At 42.9% G+C, this 26762-nt stretch overlaps 1 protein-coding gene across 1 annotated transcript in view; it reads right to left on the bottom strand.

The window, feature by feature from the left end:
- The window catches only part of LOC129835386 (collagen alpha-1(XXV) chain-like), a 146482-nt gene that overhangs the window by 8987 nt on the left and 110733 nt on the right, over positions 1–26762 (bottom strand). Inside the window, exons 20-32 of the mRNA XM_055901024.1 lie at positions 18621–18644; positions 17478–17522; positions 17348–17392; positions 17047–17127; positions 16772–16834; positions 16491–16541; positions 8928–8954; positions 8264–8344; positions 5098–5133; positions 4882–4935; positions 4748–4801; positions 4563–4589; positions 4078–4131 (exon numbers count right to left, since the gene is read on the bottom strand). Coding sequence (XP_055756999.1) covers positions 4078–4131; positions 4563–4589; positions 4748–4801; positions 4882–4935; positions 5098–5133; positions 8264–8344; positions 8928–8954; positions 16491–16541; positions 16772–16834; positions 17047–17127; positions 17348–17392; positions 17478–17522; positions 18621–18644 — 642 coding nt within the window. The remainder of the gene's footprint in view (positions 1–4077; positions 4132–4562; positions 4590–4747; positions 4802–4881; positions 4936–5097; positions 5134–8263; positions 8345–8927; positions 8955–16490; positions 16542–16771; positions 16835–17046; positions 17128–17347; positions 17393–17477; positions 17523–18620; positions 18645–26762) is intronic.

The following is a 26762-nucleotide window of genomic DNA, read 5'->3' as shown; positions in this document are numbered from 1 at the left end:
AAAGAATATGGCACCACAACAAACCTGCCAAGAGAGGGCCGCCCACCAAAACTCACAGACCAGGAAGGAGGGCATTAATCAGAAAGGCAACAAAGAGACCAAAGATAACCCTGAAGGAGCTGCAAAGCTCCACAGCGGAGATTGGAGTAGCTGTCCATAGGACCACTTTAAGCCATACATGCCACAGAGATGGGCTTTACGGAAGAGAGGCCAGAAAAAAGCCATTGCTTAAAGAAAAAAAATAAGCAAACACGTTTGGTGTTCGCCAAAAGGCGTGTGGGAGACTCCCCAAACATATGGAAGAAGGTAATCTGGTCAGATGAGACAAAAATTTAGCTTTTTGGCCAAAGGAAAATGCTATGTCTGGCGCAAACCCAACACCTCTCATCACCCCGAGAACAACATCTCCACAGTGAAGCATTGTGGTGGTAGCATCATGCTGTGGGGATGTTTTTCATCGGCAGGGACAGGGAAACCGGTCAGAATTTAAGGAATGATGGATGGCGCTAAATACAGGGAAATTCTTGAAGGAAACCTGTTTCAGTCTTCCAGAGATTTGAGACTGGGATGGAGGTTCACCTTCCAGAAGAACAATGACCCTAAGCATACTGCTAAAGCAACACTCAAGTGGTTTAAGGGGAAACATTTAAATGTCTTGGAATGGCCTAGTCAAAGATTGCTGTACACCAGCAGGAACCCATCCAACTTGATGTAGCTGGAGCAGTTTTGCCTTGAAAAATGGGCAAAAATCCCAGTGACTAGATGTGCCAAGCTTATAGAGACATATTCCAAGAGACTTGCATCTGAAATTGCTGTAAAAGGTTGCTCTACAAAGTATTGACTTGGGGGGGTGAATAATTATGCACGCTCAAATTCTGTTTTTTTGTCTTATTTCTTGTTTGTTTCACAATAAAACATATTTTGCATCTTCAAAGTGGTAGGCATGTTGTGTAAATCAAATGATATAAACCCCCCCAAAATCAATTTTAATTCCAGGTTGTAAGGCAACTGTCACGCCCTGGCCATAGAGAGCGTTTATTCTCTATTTTGGTTAGGCCAGGGTGTGACTAGGGTGGGCATTCTAGTTTCTTTATTTCTATGTTTTCTGTTTCTATGTTTTGGCCAGGTATGGTTCTTAATCAGGGACAGCTGTCTATCGTTGTCTCTGATTGGGAATCATACTTGAGCAGCCTGTTTTTCCACCTTAGTTGTGGGTAGTTGTCTGTGTTAGTGGCCTGTATAGCCCTAGTCAGCTTCATGGTCGTTTCTGTTGTTTCTTGTTTTTGTTGGCGACATTCTTAATAAAAGAAATGTACGCTCACCACGTTGCACCTTGGTCCGGTCATTTCCTAGACGATGTTCGTGACAGCAACAAAATAGGAAAAATGCCAAGGGGGGGTGAATACTTTCGCAAGGCACTGTAAATCCAAAATACTAAACTCTTGACTACATTAATACACATAGAAGTGAATTTGTCCCAATGTTTTCGGTCCCCTAAAATGAAGGGACTATGTACAAAAAGTGCTGTAATTTCTAAACAGTTCCCCTGATATGGATGAAAAAATACCCTCAAATTAAATCTGACAGTCTGCACTTTAACCTCATAGTCATTGTATCATTTCATATCCAAAGTGCTGGAGTACAGAGCCAAAACAATCTAAAATGGGTCACTGTCCCAATACTTTTGTAGCTCACTGTCCCAATACTTTTGTAGCTCAAATGTTTCATGGAGCTCTCATTTGGACAGGTTCCTATTGCACGGTTTAAATAAGCCCTGAATAGATTAATCGACACAAGGACCACAGTTGCACAATGGTCCACAGTGGTCACAATTGTCATCTCAGAACATTAAGACACTGCAAATTAAGGGGGATATATTAAAAGTGAAGCTATTGCTTACATAGGGAGGGAGGGAAGACATACTGTAGTCAATGTTAGATAGGAGAGGTACCAGAACTAGGGACCAGGAATTTGGAAGTCCAGAACATTCCCCAGAATAGGAGGAGGGGGAACGGCGGGAAGGAGCAGAGGAGAGGAAAGAGCTGGTCACTTGGGACGTACAGTAGAAGGCACAAGGGAAGAGAAAGAGTAGCAGGGAAAACACCTTCAGATGCACAGAACACACCCCATTCCACCAACTAGAAATAGCAAATACTCTATCCCTTTTCACAGTCCAATGCAAAATTACATAATCAGGGTTGAGGTCTGTTTAATTCCCACTGAGTCTATTCAGAAAGTACATTGACATTCAATTTGTTGATCAGAAGTATTTTCAGAAAGTATTTATGTATTGAATAAAATTGTTCTGAATTGATTTACAATGGAAAAAGCCTCAACCATGAATCATGGAGGTACCCATGTTGCCAAAAGACGTAGACTACATTAAACCGTCATATATATGGTTTCAGAATGCATTAGGTCTGAAGAAGCTTAATGAACATGGAAAATTCAAATTAAGTCATTCATATTTGCCAGAGAATGTGTGACAGCATTGAAGTGAAAAAATATAGGTCGCATTAGGCTAGGATTGCACTGTGTAGGCCAGGGATGGGAAACTCCAGTCCTTGGGGGCCTGATTGGTGTTACACGTTTACCCCAGCCCCAGCTAACACACCTGACTCCAATAATTAACTAATCATGGTCTTCAGTTTAGAAAAAGTGTGACACCAAGCAGGACTGGAGTTGCCCCTCCAGGAAAAATAAGTAATACAGTTTCATTGGGACAATAAAGCAGTATACTGACACAGACGGTCAATGATACAGGCTATTTAAAAAGACCAGGTCTACAAGCAGGGTCAACAACAGGCCAAAGAACACAACATGGGATGTTAGAAGGGTTATGCTCATGCATGGAAACTGCATAAAACCAATAGAAAGATGATTTACAACTGCCTGTTGTCAATGGACGGCCTCTCAATTCACTTTTAGTCTAATTTGCTATTAGTAAAGACCCATTATTTTAATCTTTGGAGGCTTCAAAATGTGATTTGACTGAAATGATTATGATAAATGAAATGACAAATTATTCAATGGTGAATAACAATAGTTGACATCTGAGAGAATTGAGAATGGAATTTCGAGTTAAAGGGAAATGTCAGAATTTTTAAACTTCATATTCATTCTCCAGAATCCCCCCAACATCAACAAATGTGAAAATAATGAATTTCTACATTTTGTAGTCAAAAAGACAGAGGAAGATCGTTGTTTCCAATGACATCATCAACCAATTAGTAGACAATTAGTAGGCAATTAGTAGACAATGCCTACTCATAATTGATTCAAATCACATGATGCACACCGATGATGTCATTGGAAACACTTATCTTCCCTCTTTTTTTGAACAAAACATAGAAACGTGCCATTTTCAAATGCAGTATGTTGATGTTGGGGTGGTGCTGGAGATGATAAATATGAAGCTCAAAATTGAAATGCCCCTTTAATTTGACTTTAATCTAATAGTGGAGGTGCATAAAGATGGACCTGTGCACTTATGCCTCATCTCTGTATTGTACATTGCTCTCCTTTACTCTTTTGTTGTGTGTCGTCATTAGCTAAGTATACATGAATCAAATTTGAGCTCCAAGATGCCGGCAATTTGAGAAACCGAAAAAGTATATTGTGCTTATTTATTGGCGCGTTGAACCATGTCGCGTGCCATTGTTTATAAACTAAGTGGACAGTGGTAAAACAATAACATCATATCTGAATTCTGACATCTTTATGCACCTTTGCCATATGACCCTCATAATGACTCATACAAATGCTCATACAATTTGTACAGCACATTAGCACTATGAAAGCATCCCGAGACCCATGAATTATGTCATCAATAACCCAATGAATTTCACTACAGCTATGTCAAATACCATACCACTCCTTCCACATTGTCATAACAACTGTCATATGTCCACTCCGCTCAATTAAAGTGATATTCAATTTTCAAAAGATACTCATTGGTGAATCCACTTTGTAAAGAAAAGGCTTAGTTCCTTTCCTTCATTGTCCATTGACACCAGTTCTTCTACGTAAAATTATGGGGGTGTCATTCATTCCCCAAGGTAGCATATCTAGATCTACCTTTTCTCCTCTTTCCCCCGGGTCGCCTTTCTCTCCCCTTAAGCCTGGCAACCCCTGCAAAATACAACTAGTTCAGTACTGGTGCCCTGGGGAGTGAATCTGATAAGCCTGATCTAGGAACAGTGTAGATAGAACATCCAAGGAGGGTCACTTCTCTCTCTGACAATGTTACAACCCTAGAAAGGCGAGAAGATGAACAGAGAGTAGGAGGAAGAGAGAGGGACAATAAAAGAGATACAAAAAGAACACAAGGGAATGTGCATTATGGAGGAAATGAAGGTACTCAGTGAGAAAGACAGACTAGTGCTGTCATTTTGACAGCCTTATACATCCAGTATATTTGCAGAATGTACTTTGATACAGAGTGTACATTCACGATGAAATGAAATGACTCCTCTTCAAGAACACATTAAGAAATAACAGCATGCAATATAGGATACAGATATCACAGGTCTGACAGGGACAGACAGAACTGCCTCACTCACATCAAGGCCAGGTGTTCCAGCCGCTCCCTGAAAGTAAACACAGGATAACCTAAGAGCATCTTTTAGATACTGTACTACATGTTTTAAGCTAGTTACGAACTTGTAAGACTGATATAAGATTGTGTTTGTTATTAGAACTGTTTTGTGTGTTGGCTGGGGCTTTGTTTTTATCAGAGCACACTTACAGGAAGTCCATAAGGTCCCCTTGGCCCGAGTTCACCTGCAGCTCCTCTCTCACCCTGACACAAGCACAAATAGGCATCACAGTTGCACAACACAGGCAACCTTTCTTATATCATATCATTTATCACACACTTACTCTGTCCCCCTTTGGTCCGGCTGGACCGGAGGGACCAACAGGCCCGTCCATACCCTGTGGAGAGGTGGACACAATCGTAAGCAATACCCTCAGGTAAGAAAACACTTTGGTCAGACTACATTCCCATATACTGTACCATAATGTTGACATGGTCCACCCTAACCTTTCCTCATGGAAAAGTGTGTGTGGGGGGGAGGGGGTCGTCATGAAACTCACCCTAATTCCAGGCTTGCTGTCCAAGCCGGAGGCTCCCTTTGCCGTTATGGATGTATGAGTGACATGAACAAGGCGGAATTAATACAAGATGAACAGTGAAAAGAACACTTATTGTTTAAGGTTGTTATTGGGACAGGGGGGAAAACAAAACAGTGTTTACCCTATATTAATCTAGCAGTGGCGCCACTCGTTTTCAGTGTAAACTTAAACGACTAAAACCAGATACTAAATCCACAAAAAATCTGTACATGCACACATACAGTTGAAGTTTACATACACTTAGGTTGGAGTCATTAAAAAACTTGTTTTTCAACCACTCCACAAATTTCTTGTTAACAAACTATAGTTTTGGCAAGTCGGTTAGGACATCTACTTTGTGCATGACACAAGTCATTTTTCCAACAATTGTTTACAGACAGATTATTTCACTTATAATTCACTGTATCACAATTCCAGTGGGTGAGAAGCTAAGTTGACTGTGCCTTTAAACATCTTGGAAAATTCCAGAAAATGATGTCATGGTTTTAGAAGCTTCTAAAAGGTTAATTGACTCGAATGATAGACATCATGTACCTGTGGATGTATTTCAAGGCCTACCTTCAAACTCAGTGCCTCTTTGCATGACATCATGGGAAAATCCAAAGAAATCAGCCAAGACCTCAGATTTTTTTTTCTCCAAACGCCTGAAGGTACCACATTCATCTGTACAAACAATAGTACGCAAGTATAAACACCATGGGACCACGCGGCCGTCATACCGCTCCTAGAGATGAATGTACTTTAGTGCGAAAAGTGCAAATCATTCCCAGAACAACAACAAAGGACCTTGTGAAGATGCTGGAGGAAACGGGTACAAAAGTATCTATATCCACAGTCCTATATCGACATAACCTGAAAGGCTGCTCAGCAAGGAAGAAGCCACTGCTCCGAAACCGCCATAAAAAAGCCTGACTACGGTTTGCAACTGCACATGGGGACAAAGATCGTAACTTTTGGAGAAATGTCCTCTGGTCTGATGAAACAAAAATAGAACTGTTTGGCCATAATGACCATCGTTATGTTTGGAGGGAAAAGGGGAACGCTTGCAAGCCGAGGAACACCATCCCAACCGTGAAGCACGTGGGTGGCAGCATCATGTTGTGGGGGTGCTTTGCTGCAGGAGGGACTGGTGCACTTCACAAAATAGATAGCATCATGAGGCAGAAAATTATGTGGATATATTGAAGCAACATCTCAAGACATCAGTCAGGAAGTTAAAGCTTGTTTGCAAATGGGTCTTCCAAATGGACAATGACCCCAAGCACACTTCCAAAGTTGTGGCAAAATGGCTTAAGGACAACCAAGTCAAGGTATTGGAGTGGCCATCACAAAGCCCTGACCTCAATCCCATAGAAAATTTGTGGGCAGAACTGAAAAAGCGTGTGCGAGCAAGGAGGCCTACAAACCTGACTCAGTTACACCAACTCTGTCAGGAGGAACGGGCCAAAATTCACCCAACTTATTGTGGGAAGCTTGTGGAAGGCTACCCAAAACATTTGACCCAAGTTAAACAATTTAAAGGCAATGCTACCAAATACTAATTGAGTGTAAGTAAACTTCTGACCCACTGGGAATGTGATGAAAAAATAAAAGCTGAAATTGTCATGACTTCCGCCGAAGTCGGCCCCTCTCCTTGTTCGGGCGGCATTCAGCGATCGACATCACCGGCTTTCTAGCCATCGCCGCTCCATTTTTCATATATCCGTTTGTCTTGTCTTGTTTCCATTCACACCTGGTTTTCATTTCCCCAATTAAGCTACTTGTATTTAACCCTCTGTTTCCCATCATGTTTTGTGTGTAATTGTTTCATGTTGCTGTGGTGTCTTTTTACGCGCTTTACTTTTGTTAAGTTCTGTGTTTTTGAGCCCATTTTATTTATGTTGTGCTCTCGTTTTGGAACTTTAATAAAGTGCTCCTGTTTACATCACGCTACTCTCTGTAACGGCTGTCGTCGGAAGAAGGTGAAGACCAAAACGCAGCGTGGTAAGTGTTCGTCATGTTTAATAGAAACTGAACACTAAAAAGCATAGACAACCCAAACAGCTCCGTCAGGTGCAACACACACTAAACAGAAATTAATCACCCACAACACAAAATGGAAAACAGGCTACCTAGGTGTGGTTCCCAATCAGAGGCAGCTGTCTATCGTTGTCTCTGATTGGGAGCCATACTTAGGTAGCCTGTTTTCCATTTTGTGTTGTGACGAACACTTACCACGCTGCGTTTTGGTCTTCACCTTCTTCCGACGACAGCCGCTACACTCTCCTGCACCTGACTTCGCCTTTTTTACACACGCTGACAGAAATAAGTAATTCTCTCTACTATTATTCTGACATTTCACATTCTTAAAATAAAGTGGTGATATTAACTAAGACAGGGAATTTTACCAGGATTAAATGTGAAGCATTGTGAAAAACGTATTTTAAATGTATTTGGCTAAGGTGTATGTAAACGTCTGACTTCAACTGTATAAAGTATGTAGAAAAGATAATGGAGCTATATATATGTTTTTAAACAAGATCATCTTTGAGAACTAACAACTACCTAAATTAAAACTAGACAGTCAAAGAGAATCTAAAATGTAAAAAAATGCATGATTTTGATTTTATTATGACGTTTGAGTCAATCAAATAGCATAAGAACACGGCATAAGCCATGGCAAAATGTGTAGAATTGCCTTAAATGAGGTTTAAAGCTGAATTCGTTTCTCAGCCCCATGACACAATGTGTAGAATTGCAGGAAATGTGCTTTAAAACAGCAAAATGTTGTCTCTGCTGCCAAGAGGAGAGCCTGTAAAATGTTTGGTCTGAGACTGCACGCTCCCCACCCCTACGCTAACTTTGCCACCACTGGTGAAAGAAATCCTAGGGGAAACACTGCAGGGAGGTTGAAGTGCTGTTGGCACAAGCAGGCGAAGGAGAGAGAAAGACAAACGCAGGAGAAGACAGACAGACAGATACAGACACAAAAGAGACACAAATAAATATATGCTGTGCAGGAATGCACACAAAGAGCAGGAAATAGACCAGGGGCTGAAAGCAGAGGAGAAGGTTTTGGGGTGGAAAATGGAGGACAGGGTTGTGGTGGTGAGATGATTTCTCAGGATGGACTGAGTGTTGTACTTACGGGGAGGCCCAGAGGTCCTCTGTCCCCCTTGTGCCCTGACTCCCCGCGTACTCCCTTCAGACCATGATTCCCAGCCTCCCCCTAAATACAAGAGGAGTGGCAGAGGTAGACTTAGGAGCAGGGGATGAGCAATATGTGGATGGACAGAATTCAGTAGACACATACTGCTGCAAGCTCCATTTCCCTAGATCCTGGTCCTGGATAACTATAAGGTGTGCATGCTTTTGTCCCAGCTCAGTATCGACACCCCTAATTCAACTAATCAACTGCTCAAACCTTAAACCTGATACAGCATATTTGTACTGGGCTAGAGAGCTACCTTCCGCCTCAGAGTCACATTCATTAATAGCTCTATTAATGTCCCACATATAATTTTCTCCAGCCAAATTGTCCTGGCAGAATTACATAAAACATTTGGTAGTAGAGAGCATTGGGATTGGGCCAAACTCTTCTATCACAGCCCAGATTTCTGTGCAGGACATTGGAATTTGCAGCATGGTATACAGTTTGCCAGTACCTAACGAGGAAAGGTATAATAAGGTATTACATGTATCTAATGGTTACACTATTAACATTTGAATGTGTTTTGCGTGCATTTTATAAAAGCAAAAGCAAGCTGTCTTATCTGCAAAATTGCAAAAGCTATTTTCTTATCTGGATTTACCTTTGGTCCAGGGAAGCCATGGGGTCCCTGAAAAACAGAATCAAGAAAAATGCATGTGTTTTGATTAGTTGTATCAATTCATTTGACCTGATGACCTGATGACATTTTGACATGGAATTAATGTCATTTCCTACTAAATAGCCGTTTCAGGAATATGCATTAGGAGCAAGCTATGAGCGTTCACTTCAGAAGAAGCTACGGTTGTGAAACTCAATACATTATCTTATTAGTGATAAACGTTTACTGTACCTCTGTTGTTTGATCTAAGTAGGTTTATGTGGGCATTGTTGTGAAATAACACTGGGAAGATAACTAGCCCTATATCGCTGAGTGAACATGCAGATAACGGGAAAAGCAGATTTCCATAAGTAAAAGTGGATTGCTGACTCATAGTATTTCAGGTGCGACACTCCAGATAGGACAAGTCCTGACCATAAATAAAATCATGAAATGTGACTACTTGGCTTTGGATAGTAGTTATCGGGCCAGTTACCCAGACACATATTAAGCCTAGTCCCTGACTAATAAGCATTCTCAATGGATATTTTTAGCCCAGGACTAGGGTTAATCTGTGTCTGGGAAGAAACCTCAAATAGGACAAGTTTGTTTGACAATCAGAACACATACATTTTTGCCAACTGCTTATGATAAATAAAACCATAAAATCATATAATTTTCTTACTTGACTTTTGTCTATGCCCAAAGATGAAAGGTACTGCAGTGTGCAAAATATTTCTCAGCATAATTTGAGACACTCAAATTTTGGCCCCAAATGTATTTATATCCCTGTTAGTGAGCATTTTTCATTTGCCAAGATAATCTATCTACCTGACAGATGTGGCATATCAAGAAGCTGATGAAACAGCATGATCATTACACAGGTGCACCTTGTGCTGTCGACAATAAAACGGCACTCAAAAATGTGCAGTTTTGCCACACAACACAATGCCCAGGACTTCCACATCTGGCTTCTTCAACAACCTGTCAGAAACCGTCTCATATGCGTGCTCATCGTCCTCACCAGGGTTTTGACCTGACTGCAGGTTGGCGTCGTAACTGACTTCAGTGGGCAAATGCTCACCTTCGATGACCACTGGCACGCTGGATTAGTCTGCTCTTCAAGGATTCATTCTGGTTTCAACTACAGTGCCTTTGGAAAGTATTCAGACCCCTTGACTCTTTCCACATTTTGTTAGGTTACAGCCTGTTTTTCTCTCTCATCAATCTACACACAATACCTCATAATGACGAAGCAAAAACATTTTTTATACATTTTTGCTGATATATATATACAGCTAAAAAAAATAAAGGGAACACTAAAATAACACATCCTAGATCTGAATGAATGAAATATTCTTATTAAGTACTTTTTTCTTTACATAGATGAATGTGCTGACAACAAAATCACACTGGATGGAGGTCTGGGTTTGAAGTCACACTCAAAATTAAAGTGGAAAACCACACTACAGACTGATCCAACTTTGATGTAATGTCCTTAAAACAAGTCAAAATGAGGCTCAGTAGTGTGTGTGGTCTCCACGTGCCTGTATGACCGCCCTACAACGCCTGGGCATGCTCCTGATGAGGTGGCGGATGGTCTCCTGACGGATCTCCTCCCAGACCTGGACTAAAGCATCCGCCAACTCCTGGACAGTCTGTGGTGCAACGTGGCGTTGGTGGATGGAGCGAGACATGATGTCCCAGATGTGCTCAATTGGATTCAGGTCTGGGGAACGGGCGGGCCAGTCCATAGCATCAATGCCTTCCTCTTGCAGGAACTGCTGACACACTCCAGCCACATGAGGTCTAGCATTGTCTTGCATTAGGAGGAACCCAGGGCCAACCGCACCAGCATATGGTCTCACAAGGGGTCTGAGGATCTCATCTCGGTACCTAATGGTAGTCAGGCTACCTCTGGCGAGCACATGGAGGGCTGTGCGGCCCCCCAAAGAAATGCCACCCCACACCATGACCGACCAACCGCCAAACCGGTCATGTTGGAGGATGTTGCAGGCAGCAGAACGTTCTCCACGGCGTCTGCAGACTCTGTCACGTCTGTCACGTGCGCAGTGTGAACCTGCTTTCATCTGTGAAGAGCACAGGGCGCCAGTGGCGAATTTGCCAATCTTGGTGTTCTCTGGCAAATGCCAAACGTCCTGCACGGTGTTGGGCTGTAAGCACAACCCCCACCTGTGGATGTCGGGCCCTCATACCACCCTCATGGAGTCTGTTTCTGACCGTTTGAGCAGACACATGCACATTTGTGGCCTGTTGGAGGTCATTTTGCAGGGCTCTGGCAGTGCTCCGCCTGCTCCTCCTTGCACAAAGGCGGAGGTAGCGGTCCTGCTGCTGGGTTGTTGCCCTCCTACGGCCTCCTCCACATCTCCTGATGTACTGGCCTGTCTCCTGGTAGCTCCTCCATGCTCTGGACACTACGCTGACAGACACAGCAAACCTTCTTGCCACAGCTCGCATTGATGTGCCATCCTGGATGAGCTGCACTACCTGAGCCACTTATGTGGGTTGTAGACTCCGTCTCATGCTACCACTAGAGTGAAAGCACCGCCAGCATTCAAAAGTGACCAAAACATCAGCCAGGAAACATAGGAACTGAGAAGTGGTCTGTGGTCACCACCTGCAGAACCACTCCTTTATTGGGGGTGTCTTGCTAATTGCCTATAATTTCCACCTGTTGTCTATTCCATTTGCACAACAGCATGTGAAATTTATTGTCAATCAGTGTTGCTTCCTAAGTGGACAGTTTGATTTCACAGAAGTGTGATTGACTTGGAGTTACATTGTGTTGTTTAAGTGTTCCCTTTATTTTTTTGAGCAGTGTATATATATTTTTTACAAAAACTGAAATATCACATTTACAAACAGTTGAAGTCAGAAGTTTACATACACTTAGGTTGGAGTCATTAAAAGCTTGTTTTTCAACCACTCCACAAATTTCTTGTTAACAAACTATAGTTTTGGCAAGTCAGTGAGGGCATTTCTCTTTGTGCATGACACAAGTAATTTTTCACACAATTGTTTACAGACAGATTATTTCCCTTATAATTCACTGTATCACAATTCAAGTGGGTGAGAATCTTACATATACTAAGTTGACTGTGCCTTTAAACAGCTTGAAAAATTCCAGAAAATGATGTCATGGCTTTAGAAGCTTCTGATAGGCTTATTGACATCATTTGAGTCAATTGGAGGTGTACCTGTGGATGTATTTCAAGGCCTACCTTCAAACTCAGTGCCTCTTTGCTTGACATCATGGGAAAATCAAAAGAAAACATCCAAGACCTCAGAATTTTTTTTGTAGACCTCCACAAGTCTGGTTCATCCTTGGGAGCAATTTCCAAACGCCTGAAGGTACCACGTTCATCTGTACAAACAATAGTACGCAAGTATAAACACCATGGGTCCACGCAGGCGCCATACCGCTCAGGAAGGAGACACGTTCTGTCTCCTTGAGATGATCGTACTTTGATGCAAAAAGTGGCAATCAATCCCAGAACAACAGCAAAGGACCTTGTGAAGATGCTGGAGGAAACAGGTACAAAAGTATCTATATCCACAGTCCTATATCGACATAACCTGAAAGGCCGCTCAGCAAGGAAGAAGCCACTGCTCCGAAACCGCCATAAAAAAGCCTGACTACGGTTTGCAACTGAACATGGGGACAAAGATCGTAACTTTTGGAGAAATGTCCTCTGGTCTGATGAAACAAAAATAGAACTGTTTGGCCATAATGACCATTGTTATGTTTGGAGGAAAAAGGGGGAGCCTTGCAAGCCGAGGAACACCATCCCAACCGTGAAGCACGTGGGTGGGAGCATCATGTTGTGGGGGGGCTTTGCTGCAGGAGGGACTGGTGCACTTCACAAAATAGATAGCATCATGAGGCAGAAAATTATGTGGATATATTGAAGCAACATCTCAAGACATCAGTCAGGAAGTTAAAGCTTGGTCGGAAATGGGTCTTCCAAATGGACAATGACCCCAAGCACACTTCCAAAGTTGTGGCAAAATGGCTTAAGGACAACAAAGTCAAGGTATTGGAGTGTCTATCACAAAGCCCTGACCTCAATCCCATAGAAAATTTGCAGGCAGAACTGAAAAAGCGTGTGCGAGCAAGGAGGCCTACAAACCTGACACAGTTACACCAACTCTGTCAGGAGGAATGGGCCAAAATTCACCCAACTTATTGTGGGAAGCTTGTGGAATGCTACCCGAAACGTTTGACCAATGTTAAACAATTTAAAGGCAATGCTACCAAATACTAATTGAGTGTATGTAGACTTCTGACCCACTGGGAATGTGACAAAATAAATAAAAGCTGAATTAAATAATTCTCTCTACTACCTTTCTGACATTTCACATTCTTAAAATAAAGTGGTAATCCTAACTGACCTAAGACAGGGAATTTTTACTAGGATTAAATGTTCGGAATTGTGAAAAACTGAGTTTAAATGTTTTTGGCTAAGGTGTATGTAAACTTCCGACTTCAACTGTAAGTACTCAGACCCTTTCCGCAGTACTTTGTTGAAGCACCTTTGTTAGCGATTACAGCCTTGCTTCTTCTTGGGTATGATGCCACAAGCTTGGCACACATATTTGAGGAGTTTCTCCCATTCTTCTCTGCAGATCCTCTCAAGCTCTGTCAGGTTGGATGGGGAGCGGTGATTTTCAATTCTCTCCAGAGATGTTCGATCGGGTTCATGTCCGGGCTCTGGCTGGGCCACACAAGGACACAGTATGATGCTGCTACCACCATGCTTCACCGTAGGGATGGTGCCAGGTTTCCTCCAGACGTGACACTTGCCAAAGAGTTCAATCTTGGTTTCATCAGACCAGAGAATCTTGTTTCTCATGGTCTGAGAGTCTTTAGGTGCTTTTTGGCAAACTCCAAGCGGGCTGTCATGTGCCTTTTACTGAAGAGTGGCTTCCATCTGGCCACTCTACCATAAAGGCCTAATTAATGAAGTGCTGCAGAGATGGTTGTCCTTTTGGAAGTTTCTCCCATCTCCACAGAGGAACTCTCTTCCCTGACCAAGGCCCTTGTCCCCCGATTGCTCAGTTTGGCCGGCTGGCCAGCTCTAGGAAGAGTCTTGGTGGTTCCAAACTTCTTCCATTTAAGAATGGGACCTTTCCAAATCATGTCCAATCAATTGAATTTACCATAGGTGGACACCAATCAATTTGTAGAAAAATCTCAAGGATGATCAATAGAAACAGGATGCACCTGAGCTCAATTTCGAGTCTCATAGCAAAGGGTCTGAATAGTTATGTAAATAGGGTATCTGTTTATTGTTTTTAATACATTTGCAAAAAATTCTGAAAACCTGTTTTGCTTTGTCATTATGGGGTATATGGTGACAACGAACACAATTGCATTTTAGCAATGGCAATTTGAATCCACGGAGATACCGTGCCGAGATCCTGAGACCCATTGCCGTGCCATTCATCTGGTGCCATTGCCTCATGTTTCAGCATGATAATGCACGACCCCATGTTGGAAGGATCTGTACACAATTCCTGGATAATGAACATTTCCCAGTTCTTCCATAGCCTGCATACTAACCAGACATGTCTCCCATTGAGCATGTTTGGATGCTCTGGATTGACTTTTACAACAGCTTGTTCCAGTTCCCCCCAATATCCCACAACTTCGCACAACCATTGAAGAGGTGTCATGCCCTGACCTTAGAGAGCCTTTTTATTTCTCTATTTGGTTAGGTCAGGGTGTGATTTGGGTGGGCATTCTATGTTTTCTATTTCTTTGTTTTTGGCCGAGTGTGGTTCCCAATCAGAGGCAGCTGTGTATCGTTGTCTCTGAATGGGAATCATACTTAGGCAGCCTTTTTCCCACCTAATGTTTTGAGTAATTATTATTTTCTGTGTGTGTTTGTGTGTGCCACGGTTGCGTCACGTTCGGTTTCTGTTTACCTGTTTTTTTTGTGAAGATTTCACTTTATTAAAGATGTGGAATTACAAGCACGCTGCGCCTTGGCTCATCTATGACAGGGAGTTTGAAGACAGTGATCGTGACAATAGGAGTGGGACAACATTCCACAGGCCACAATCAACAGCCTGATCAATTCTATGCGAAGGAGATGTTTCGTGCTGCATGAGGCAAATGGTGGCACACACCAACTGGTTTTCTGATCCACGCCCCTACTTTAAAAAATATATATCTCTGACCAACAGATGCCTATCTGTATACCCAGTCATGTGACTCTTTGAAATTGTCATGTAAGTCATGTAAAATCAGTGAAATTCTTGCATGTTGCGTTTATATTTTTGTTCAGTGTATTTTGAGTGGGTGCCTCTGAGTAATGAGTGGTCATCTACGGGAATCAACCAGACAGTGGGAAGGCATGATACAACAGTGTACTGTCACGACTTCGGTCCCTCTCCTTGTTCGGGCGGCGTTCGGCGGTCGACGTCACCGGTCTTCTAGCCATCGCTGATGCACCTTTCATTTTCCATTGATTTTGTCTTTGTTTTCTACAAACCTGGTTTTCATTCCCCAATTACATGTTCATGTATTTAACCCTCTGTTTTCCCCATGTTTTTGTGTGTGATTGTTTCTATGTTCATTTCGGTACATGATGGCTGGTTTCTCGACGGGTGCTGTTTTCACCCGGGCGTAATATTTACCGTTTTGTTATTGGTCAAGTTTATTTGTTACCTTGTGCCTTTATTTTTGAGTAAAGTACGTTGCTCACTACTTTTGCTCTCCTGCGCCTGACTTCATGCACCAGCTACACTCACCTTCTGACATGTACAGCTTTAAGAAAAGGGTGGTACCATATTGTCTCTTTGAACTATGACACATATTGCATGAACAATAACATCAACATGAACAATAACTTCAGGGTCTTGTTATTTCATCTACATGACACATTATAACAGCTTAGACTGAAACGCCATGACACTGAATCCAAAATTCACTGGCAATCTAAAATCTGACTGGCTGTCTGGCTTGCACTTACATTTCCTTGTATGGTAATATGCCTCTTGGTCACTGCATAGACCAGCCAGAGATGCATTTTAGTTACATTTTACATTACATTTAAGTCATTTAGCAGATGTTTAGTTGTTTACCACTCAGGAAAAAAGGTGCTCTCTAGAACCTTCAAAGGTTCTTTTGGCTGTCCCATTTTGAAGAACCCTTTTTGATTCCCTGTAAGAACGCTTTTGGGTTCCATGTAAACCCTTTCCACAGAGGGCTCTACATGGAACCCAAAAGAGTTCTACCTGGAACCACAAAGGGATCTACCTTGAACCAAAATGGGTTCCCCTATGGGGACCGAAGAACCCTTTTGGAACCCTTTTTTTCTAAGAGTGTAGTGGATATTCTAGGGTAGGGGTTGCAGCTCTGGTTCTCGAGGGTGTCACACTTTTACTCCAACCGAACATTAACACACCTGATTCAAATAATCAACTAATAGTCTTCACTTTAGACCACAATTACAATTTGTTTAATAAGATGTGTGTGTGACACAAATACGGCCCTTGAGGACTGGAACTGCCCAACCTTGATTTAGGGGGACAACTCACCATGGGGCCTGGGAGTCCATGGGGCCCAGGTGCTCCAGGTTGGCCAACAATCTGCATGTGAGAGAGGTTGAACCAATATTACTCAAATGGTTACATAATCACCATTATATCGCTTTTGTCATCATATAGCACAGTAAGATCATACACTGACCGTTTCAGGTCTATGAAGTGAGAAAACCTAAGTGTGAAGGAACTTCCCTGATGCTTTATTGGTATCTTGAATAAATGCATTGCCATATGTAGATGTAATACATTTGTATGACCGTTTTGAGTTAACTTACTGAGGGACCTTCAGGACCAGGCAGACCAGAATCACCCTTATCTCCTTTCAATCCATTGACGCCCTAAAGAAACAGAACATTCATTATGACGTTCTAAAGAATCCTGCTCAAAGTGTTCAAGACTTAATAAATCAACAGTCAGCATGTCGTATCTGTAAATGCTGTCCTACAAAAGGAAGTTATAGTGGTTATTGTCAACACTGAAGCTATTTGATATCACTTATTGGTGTCAGGAATAATTTCGTATGTGTTAAGGTTAGTCGATAGACTCTTACTGGTGAACCAGATAAGCCAACAGTTCCTTTATCTCCAGATGTGCCAGGGATTCCCATGTCTCCTTTGGAACCTTTGAAACCCTGGGCAGAGGTAGAGTAATCAGAATGACAATCAAAATGGGAAAATGTATTGCAGGGGTGTCAAACTAAATTCCTGGAGGGCTGTGTCTTCCTCCCTCATATTTGATAAATGATTAGTTAGGAACTCCAATGTAAAATGTAAGGATCTTCAAGAATGGCTTTTGATGGCCTGTATTTTTACTAGGCATGACTGGGTACTGAGACATCTGAGTCTACTTACGCTTTCACCGTCCAGTCCAGGGAGGCCAGGCATGCCTTGATCTCCCTGAAACAGAGAATGGATTTTGGCAATGGATTTCACTGCTTGCTGCACACACACATACGAACACTCACAGAGAGTGATAGATTACCTTGATTCCCGCTGGTCCTGATAGTCCAGGAGGCCCAGGGGGACCCTATATTCACAAGATAAATATTATATTGTTATTACCATCATATACGGGGCGACAGGTAGCCTAGTGGTTAGAGCGTTGGGCCAGTAACCAGAACAAGGCAGTTAACCCACTGTTCCCCAGTAGGCCGTCATTGTAAATAAGAATTTGTTCTTAACTGACTTGCCTAGTTAAATAAAAATAAAATACACATGTAGTACATGAATATAGGCCATGGTTGGTGTCAATTCCACTCCAATTCAGTCAATAATGCAATTAAATAGAAAATAATGGACACTTTGTAAACTCATCACTCAAATTGACTGAAATAGAGTAGATAGACACAAACATATCCTTATACACATGTTACAAATCACTTGAAAATTAACATGACAATGATGATGGAAAGAGATCACAACAATTCCCTCACCAAGGTCACAAGGATAGTGTGGGCCAACTGCAACTAACATAATCAGGAGATCATGTTATTTCTTACGTTTAAAATCTCCATATCCTCTGAAAGTAAGTGCCTATTTACAGGATAGCAAAGTTCATTTGAATATGTTCAACACCATTATTACAATATTAAATATGCATCTGTTTATACACATGAACTTTCTAGGTTACACATATTGCCATGAAAGGTGATACATGGTAGCCTGAGTGCCAGTCTCTTTGTGCTATCATGCTAACTCCTTGTCATTCGCTGTCATAATACCAAACAGTTTGACTTGACAATGACAGCAATGGAGTTCCAAAAAGTACAAACAGATCTGGGACCAGACTAGCAACATGGTGGTGTACACACATGCACTTCTTCAGAGTTGGGATAGTTTGTGGGGGTTAATGTCTAGTGTCTTTTAATGATTGACAACATTGTGATGGACTTCAATACATTTCTTTCACACTCGAGTGACCCCTCCCAATACGAAAATGCTTACGCCATCTCACAGAAGCACAAACACATCCTTTAGGAATAATCGCTGTCTTAGTGTTAAGCGACAATGTGTGGGAGTTACATGTTAGCTGGGAAACGAGGATAATGAGCAGGGGAGAGCAGGGTGGGGTTGGGTTCATGACGGGTCAATGGTACATCACTCAAACAGAATAGAGGTGAATTACCGTCACTGTAATAGTGGTAATCTTCTGTGGTCGGCCAGGGTGGAGGCAAAAGATAAGATAACTGGTTATGCACGAAACAAACCTGTCAGCATGCTATAGTTCTCCCTTTCACTAACCTAGCATACAAACTGTGCCAGATGGAATTTGAACTGTCTGGAGTATTTGAAAGCATCGTACAGTACACTCAGATGTAGGTTCACAAGCAATTGTATTAGTCAGATAGTAGGATAAGAATGAGATCCTCTGTTGTAAAGGTGTCATAATGCTTTAAAATGGGACTGTAGTAGATAGCCTGACATCCACTCAAGCACAAAATTACACATTTTCAAGACCATTAAAGAATATGGAATTTGAATGCTGTAAATTTGACATGATTGTGGTGGGAGCCACATAAACATATTTGACCATTAACCCAAATCAAAATAGTACTTCAGAGGTTCATCTAACAACTCATCTATCTCATATAGGAATGCAGCTCAAAACTGACATACTGTACAGCAAGCAACACAATTGGCCAGACATTAATGTTTAACTTAAAGGAAAAATCCACCCCAAACCACAAATTCCTATAATTTACTGTAACCACGTTTCCATCCTCAGTTGTTATGCGAGTAAAGTCATACCGTATAATAAAAAAATCACGACAGCTGTGATGGAAACAGGTTGTTACTCTAGAATTGTATAAATGCCGACATATAATGTGTTCGTTCGACATGGATCTTTTTCTGTCAATAAAATGTATTATGCGAGAAATGGTGGTGAAATGCCTTCATGCACAAATATTGATATAATAACCATCATATTGAAGTAAACTTGGAGTCACGCGATTATACGGTGTGTGGTCCTCACATTATGACTCAGGAAACCATGCAGTTTATTAGGCTACAGATGAAATAAGTTAAGGTGATCTTGATGTTCCTTTCCAATGAATATGGAGGGTCTTATTCTGATGATCGATGCTTGACTGCTTATCCATAATCATCTCATCATGTACAGTGCCTTCAGAAAGTATTCAGACCTCTTCACTTTTTCCACATTTTGTTACATTACAGTATTATTCGAAAATTGATTCAATTGTTTTTTCCCTCATCAATCTACGCACAATACCCCATAATGACAAAGCAAAACCATGTTTTTAGACATTTTTGCAAGTTTATTTAAAAAAAAAAAAGGAAATATCACATTTACATAAGTATTCAGACACTTTACTCAGTGCTTTGTTAAAGCACTATTGGCAGCGATTACAGCCTTGATTCTTCCTGGGTATGATGCTACAAGCTTGGCACACATGTATTTGGGTAGTTTCTCCCATTCTTCTCTGTAGATCCGTCAGGTTGAATGGGGAGTGTCGCTGCACAGCTATTTTAAGGTCTCTCTAGAGATGTTCGATCGGGTTCGAGTCCGGGCTCTGGCTGGGCCACTCAAGGACATTCCAAGACTTGTCCCAAAGCCACTCCTGTGTAGTCTTGGCTGTGTGCTTAGGGCCATTTTCCTGTTGGAAGGTGAACCTTTGCCCCAGTCTGGGGTCCTGAGCGGTCTGGAGCAGGTTTTCATCAAGGTTCTCTCTGCACTTTGCTCTATTCATCTTTGCCTCGACCCTGACTAGTCTCCCAGTCCTTGCTGCTGAAAAACATACCCGCGACACATTGCGACACATTGAACATTTGAGTTTTATTCGGTGCATGAAAACTTAAGCAAAAAAGTACATTTCATCATGCACCGACTTAATATACCAGTCAAAAGTTTGGACACACCTACTCATTCAAGGGTTGTTCTTTATTTGTACTATTTTCTACATTGTAGAATAATAGTGAAGACATCAAAACTATGAAATAACACATATGGAATCATGTAGTAACCAAAAAAGTGTTAAAAAAAGAAAACGTATTTATATTTGAGATTCTTCAAAGTAGCCACTCTTTGCCTTGGTGACAGCTTTGCACATGTGGCATTCTCTCAACCAGCTTCATGAGGTAGTCACCTGGAATGCATTTCAATTAAAAGTTGTGCCTTGTTAATAGTTCATTTGTGGAATTTCTTTCCTTCTTAAGTGCAGTCGCAAAAACCATCAAGCGCTATGATGAAACTGGCTCTCATGAGGACCGACACAAGAAAGGAAGACCCAGAGTTACTTCTGCTGCAGAGGATACGTTCATTAGAGTTACCAGCCTCATAAATTGCAGCCCAAATAAATGCTTCACAGATTTGTGAACACGTTTTTGGTTACTACATGATTCCAAATGTGTTATTTCATAGCTTTGATGTCTTCATTATTATTCTACAATGTAGAAAATAATAAAAATTTATGAAAAACCCTTGAATGAGTAGGTCTGTCCAAACCTTTGACTGGTACTGTATATATTTTTGTTAATGTTGGACCAACACTCCAAACAGCCTACCCAACCGCTCGGAGGCGTCCGAATGGTCTTAAAGCACACCGTTGCCTCAGTTTGTATCACATTCAAATGACAAAACTGGGGGTGAAAGTTGTGCCCCGCGTACAATAATCTGTAAGGTCCCTCAGTCTAGTAGTGGATTTCAAGCACAGATTCAACCACAAAGACCATTGAGGTTTTCCAATGCCTTGCAAAGAAGGGGTACCTATTGGTAGACACTGAATATCCCTTTGATCATGGTGAAGTTATTAATTACACTTTGGATGGTATATCAATATACCCAGTCACTACAAAGATACAGGCATCCTTCCTAATTCAGTTACCGGAGAGCAAGGAAACCACTGATTACAGTATGAAGCCAATGGTGACAGAGTTTAATGGCTGTGATAGGAGAAAACAGAGGATGGATCAACAACATTGTAGTTACTCCACAATACTAACCTAGTTGACAGAGTGAAAAGAAGGAAGCCGGTACAGAATAAAAATATTCTACAACATGTATCCTGTTTGCAACAAGGCACTAATGTAATAATGCACAAAATGTGACAAAGCAATTAACGTTTTGTCCTGAATACAAAGTGTTATGTTTGGGGCAAATCCAATACAACACATTACTGAGTACTACTCTCCATATTTTCAAGCATAGTGATGTCTGCATCATGTTATGGGTATGCTTGACTGGGGAGTTTTTCAGGATAAAAAATAAATTGAAATGCAATAAGCACAGGCAAAATCCTAGAGGAAAACCTGGTTCAGTCTGCTTTTCAACAGACACTGAGAGCCGAATTCACCTTTCAACAGGACAATAACCTAAAACACAAGGCCAAATCTAGTTGCTTACCCAATAAGACAATGAATGTCCCTGAGTTGCTGACTTAAATCTGCATGAAAATCTATGGCAAGACCTGCAAATGGTTGTCTAGCAATCAGCAACCAATTTAACAGAGCTTGAAGGAAAGAATAATTGAATAATTGGCAAATGTTAATCCAGGTGTTGAAAGCTCTTAGAGACTTACCCAGAAAGACTCACAGCTGTAATCACTGCCAAAAGGGGATTCTAATATATCATTATAATTAAAAAAAATTGCCCAACGGACTGCCTCAATTCGTAGGGGGCGTAGACTCTACAAGGTGTCAAAAGAGTTCCACAGGGATGCTGGCCCATGTTGACTCCAACGCTTCCCACAGTTGTGTCAAGTTAGCTGGATGTCCTTTGGGTGGAGGACCTTCTTGATACGCACGGGAAACTATTGGGCGTGAAAAATCCAGCAGCGTTGCAGTTCTTGACACACTCAAACCGGTGCGCCTGGCACCTACTACCATAACCTATTCAAAGGCACTTAAATTAAATTTTGTCTTGCCCATTCTCCCATTCACCCTCTAAAGCAGTATCCACACCCATTGGATGTTGTGATCATAATATAGTAGCCATATCTAAGCACACAAGTTCCAAAGACTGGACTTAAAATACTGTATAAGCGACCATACAAGAGGTTTTGCAATGATTCCTATGTTGAAAATCTGTAAAATATAGGTTTTCTGATGTGTGTAATGAGGAACATCCTGACGCTGCACTTGAAGCATTTATGAAATTGCTTATTCCAGTTACTAAAAAGCATACACTCATTAAGAAAATGACTGTAAAAACTGTTAAATCCCTGTGGATTGATGAGGAATTGAAAAATGGTATGGTTGAGAGGGATGAGGCAAAAGTGTGCCTGGCATCTATATCAATATCAGCCATCAGACAGGGCCTGCAACCGCCTTTTGAACATAGCTTGTTTGAGTTTCCATGTGATATAAAAAATTGTAAAGGACTTGGTTTGATAAATCTGAACATTAGGAGCTTACTGAACTGGATTACATCAAAATCTGGGCTATGCAGACAAATCAGACATTCTGGTATTGACTTAAACTTGGATCTCTTGGTGTCACACCCTGATCTGTTTCACCTATCTTCCCCATTATCCCCAGTGTATTTATAACTGTGTTCTATGTGTGTCTGTTGCCAGTTCGTTTTGTCCGTCAAGCCTACCAGCGTTGTCCCCCTTGCTCCTGTCTTTTTCCATAGTTCCTGTTTTCTAGTTTTCCCGGGAGTGACCATTCTGCCTGCCCTGACCCTGAGCCTGCCTGCCATTCTGTACCTTTTCACTCTGATCTGGATTACTGACCTCTGCCTGCCCTTGACCTGTCATTTTGCCTGCCCCTGTTCTAGTAATAAACTTTTGTTACTTCGACACTGTCTGCATCTGGGTCTTTCCTAAAACGTGATAGTATGAACTGGCCATGACTGACCCAGCAGACACGGACCAGCTCCTCAACGCCATCTCCTCCTAAGGAGCCACCATAGGAAGGCACGAGGAGATGCTTCATGGTCTTATGAAAAGGTTCCAGACCTTGGCCAAACGCCATGACCAAGTGTTGAACACATTGCTGGAGCAATTCCGCGGGTTACCTGTTAGGCAGCCTACCACAACGGTAACCTCCCAGCCTCTCAGTAACCCGGCTGTTAGCAGCGCCGTCTCCCTGGCCCCTGGCCTTTGTGCGACAACGCTTTTGGTGGCCTACCATGATTCCTGACGTTTCCCTGTTTGTCGCCGCATGCATGGTCTGTGCTCAGAACAAGACTCCTCGGCAAACTCCGGCTGGTCTCCTTCAACCTCTGCCTGTCCCTGGTCTCACATATCCTTGGACTTTGTCAAGGGTCTCCCTCATCTGATGGCAACACCGCCATCCTGACAGTAGTGGATCGGTTTTCCAAAGCCCCTCACTTCATTCCTCTCCCGAAGCTACCCTCTGCCAAAGAGACGGCCCAGCTCATGGTGCAGCACTTCTTCCGGATCCATGGACTCCCAGTAGACATGGTCTCTGACCGGGGTCCTCAGTGCTGGTCACGGTTCTGGAAGGCATTCTGCACACTCATTGGGTCGTCGGCCAGCCTGTCCTCCGGGTTCAACCCCCAGTCCAGAGCCAACCAAGACTTGGAAACGACTCTTCGCTGCCTGGTCTCTGCCAACCACACCACCTGGAGCCAGCAACTAGTGTGGGTCGAATACGCCCAGAACACTCTTCCTTGCTCTGCCACGGGTCTCTCGCCCTTTGAGTGTTCCCTGGGCTATCAGCCCCCGCTCTTCCTGCAAACTTTCCACCCGGTTTAACGGCCCTTTCCCCATCTTCAAGGTCATTAGCCCCTTTGCTGTTCGTCTTCTGTTGCCCCGTACCCTCTGTATACATCCCACTTTTCATGTGTCTAAAATCAAACCCATGTCTCACAGCCCTATGTCTCCTGTTTCTGTTTTGCCTGCCCCTGTTATAGTAATAAACTTTTGTTACTTCGACACTGTCTGCATCTGTGTCTTCCCTAAAACGTGATACTGGGGATATTCTGGACTGATATTCATAGTGAGGGTTATCATGTGTTCAGAGGTGGTGGAGTGACCAATTTTATAAAAAATAACCTCTCTCTTTACTGAAATCCATTTCCCTTGCCCAAAATGTTTAGCTACTATCTTTAAGCCTTTGTCTGAGGAAAAATGTATCCATAACTGTCATAGAGGTCTACGTCCTCCCTCGGCTAACTAGTTTGTTTTCTTTTACTAAGTCAGAAGTTGGTAAAAGTGACCTAAATTATGATTAGGAAATGCAGGCTTCAGACAATCTAAAAAAACATGTGTAATGGTCTGAACCTAACCCTGCTGGTGACTAATGTTGGGCCTTGTAGGCTTAGACTAGAGACCCATGAAAGTCATCTTTGATTGATCTTATTATACAAATACAACAGAGCAATTGGTCTCTTTGACCAAGACATCAGTGACCATTGCACAGTTGTTTGTGTTAGAGATGTGAGAATACAAAAATCGAAGCCACATGTCATCACAAAGAGGAACTTTAAAAACTTCAGACAGGCTTTTTTTTTTTTTTTTTTTTTTTTTTTTTTTACTTTATCTTTATTTTAGTGACCTTGATTGCATTTCAGCAATCACTGAACCTGATTTAGCTTTGATGTCACGTTCCTGACCTATTTATGTTAGTTTTTGTGTGTTAGTTGGTCAGGACGTGAGGTTGGGTGGGCATTCTATGTTATCTGTTTCTATGTTGGTTTTGGTTTGCCTGGTATGGCTCTTGATTAGAGGCAGGTGGTTTGCGTTTGCCTCTAATTAAGAGTCATATTTAGGTAGGGCATTCTCACTGTTTGTTTGTGGGTGATTGTCTCCTGTGTCCGTATGTCTGTTCGTACCACATGGGACTGTAGCGTTTGTTTGTTTCGTTTCGTTTCGATGTCGTCTGTTTTCCTGTACGTAAGTTTATGTTTAGTTATGTAAGTTTATGTTCAGGTTGCGTCAACGTCGTTTTCTTATTTTGTAGTTTGGAAAGTGTTTTGTTTCGTTTCGTGTGCCATCGTAATTTATAATAAAGATGGCTTATTTCCCTGAGCCTGCGTTTTGGTCTGAAGATCCTTCTCTCCTCACCTCTTCCGAGGATGAGGAGAGCGTCACCCGTTACAGAATCACCCACCACGCTAAGACCAAGCGGCAAAGGGAAACTAAACGGAGTAAAGGACAGGAGAGAAACAAGGATTTCTGGACTTGGGAGGAAACGTTGGACGGGAGAGGTCCATGGGCACAGCAGGGAGAATATCGCCGTCCCAAAGCTGAGCTGGAGGCACGGAGGAGAGCAGAGGCTACCGGGGAGAGGAACCGGAGCTATGAGGGAACGCGTCTGGCACGGAAGCCGAAAAAGCCCGTAAGTAATTCCCAAAAATTTCTTGGGGGGGGGCTAGGAGATAGTGGGCCAAGGGCAGGTAGGAGACCTGCGCCCACTTCCCAGGCTTACCGTGGAGAGCGGGAGTACGGGCAGGCGCCGTGTTACGCAGTAGTGCGCACGGTGTCTCCTGTACGAGTGCATAGCCCGGTGCGGGTTATTCCACCTCCCCGCACTGGGAGGGCTAGATTGGGTATTGAGCCAGGTGTCATGAGGCCGGCTCAACGCGTCTGGTCTCCAGTGCGTCTCCTCGGGCCGGCATACATGGCACCGGCCTTACGCATGGTTTCTCCGGTTCGCCTACATAGGCCGGTGCGGGTTATTCCACCTCCCCGCACTGGTCGGGCAACCGGGAGCATTCAACCAGGTAAGGTCGGGCAGGCTCAATGCTCAAGAGAGCCAGTACGCCTCCACGGTCCGGTATTTCAGGCACCACCTCCCCGCCCCAGCCTAGTACCTACAGTGTATACACTACGCACTAGGCTACCAGTGCGTATCCTGAGCCCTGTTCCTCCTCCACGCACTCTCCCTGTAGTGCGTGTATCTAGCCCGGTGCCTCCAGTTCGGGCACCACGCACTAAGCCACCTGTGCGTCTCCAGAGCCCTGAACATACTGTATCTTCTCCCCCTACTAATCCTGATGTGCTTGTCCTCAGCCCGGTGTCAACAGTGCCGGTACCACGCATCAGGGATAGAGTAGGCTTTGAGAATACAGTGTGCCCTGTCCCTGCTCCCCGCACTAGTAGGAAGGTGCTTATCATTAGCACGGTGCCTCCAGTTCCGGCACCACGCACCAGGTCTACAGTGCGCCATATCCGGCCAGAGCCATCCGTCTCACCAGCGCCATCTGAGCCATCCGTCTCCCCAGCGCCATCTGAGCCATCCGTCTCCCCAGCGCCATCTGAGCCATCCGTCTCCCCAGCGCCATCTGAGCCATCCGTCTCCCCAGCGCCGTCTGAGCCATCCGTCTGCCAGGAGCCTGCAA

This window comes from Salvelinus fontinalis, chromosome 36 (assembly GCF_029448725.1).
Source record: "Salvelinus fontinalis isolate EN_2023a chromosome 36, ASM2944872v1, whole genome shotgun sequence".
NCBI lineage: Eukaryota > Metazoa > Chordata > Actinopteri > Salmoniformes > Salmonidae > Salvelinus > Salvelinus fontinalis.
This window is presented reverse-complemented; position numbering and strand designations above follow the sequence as displayed.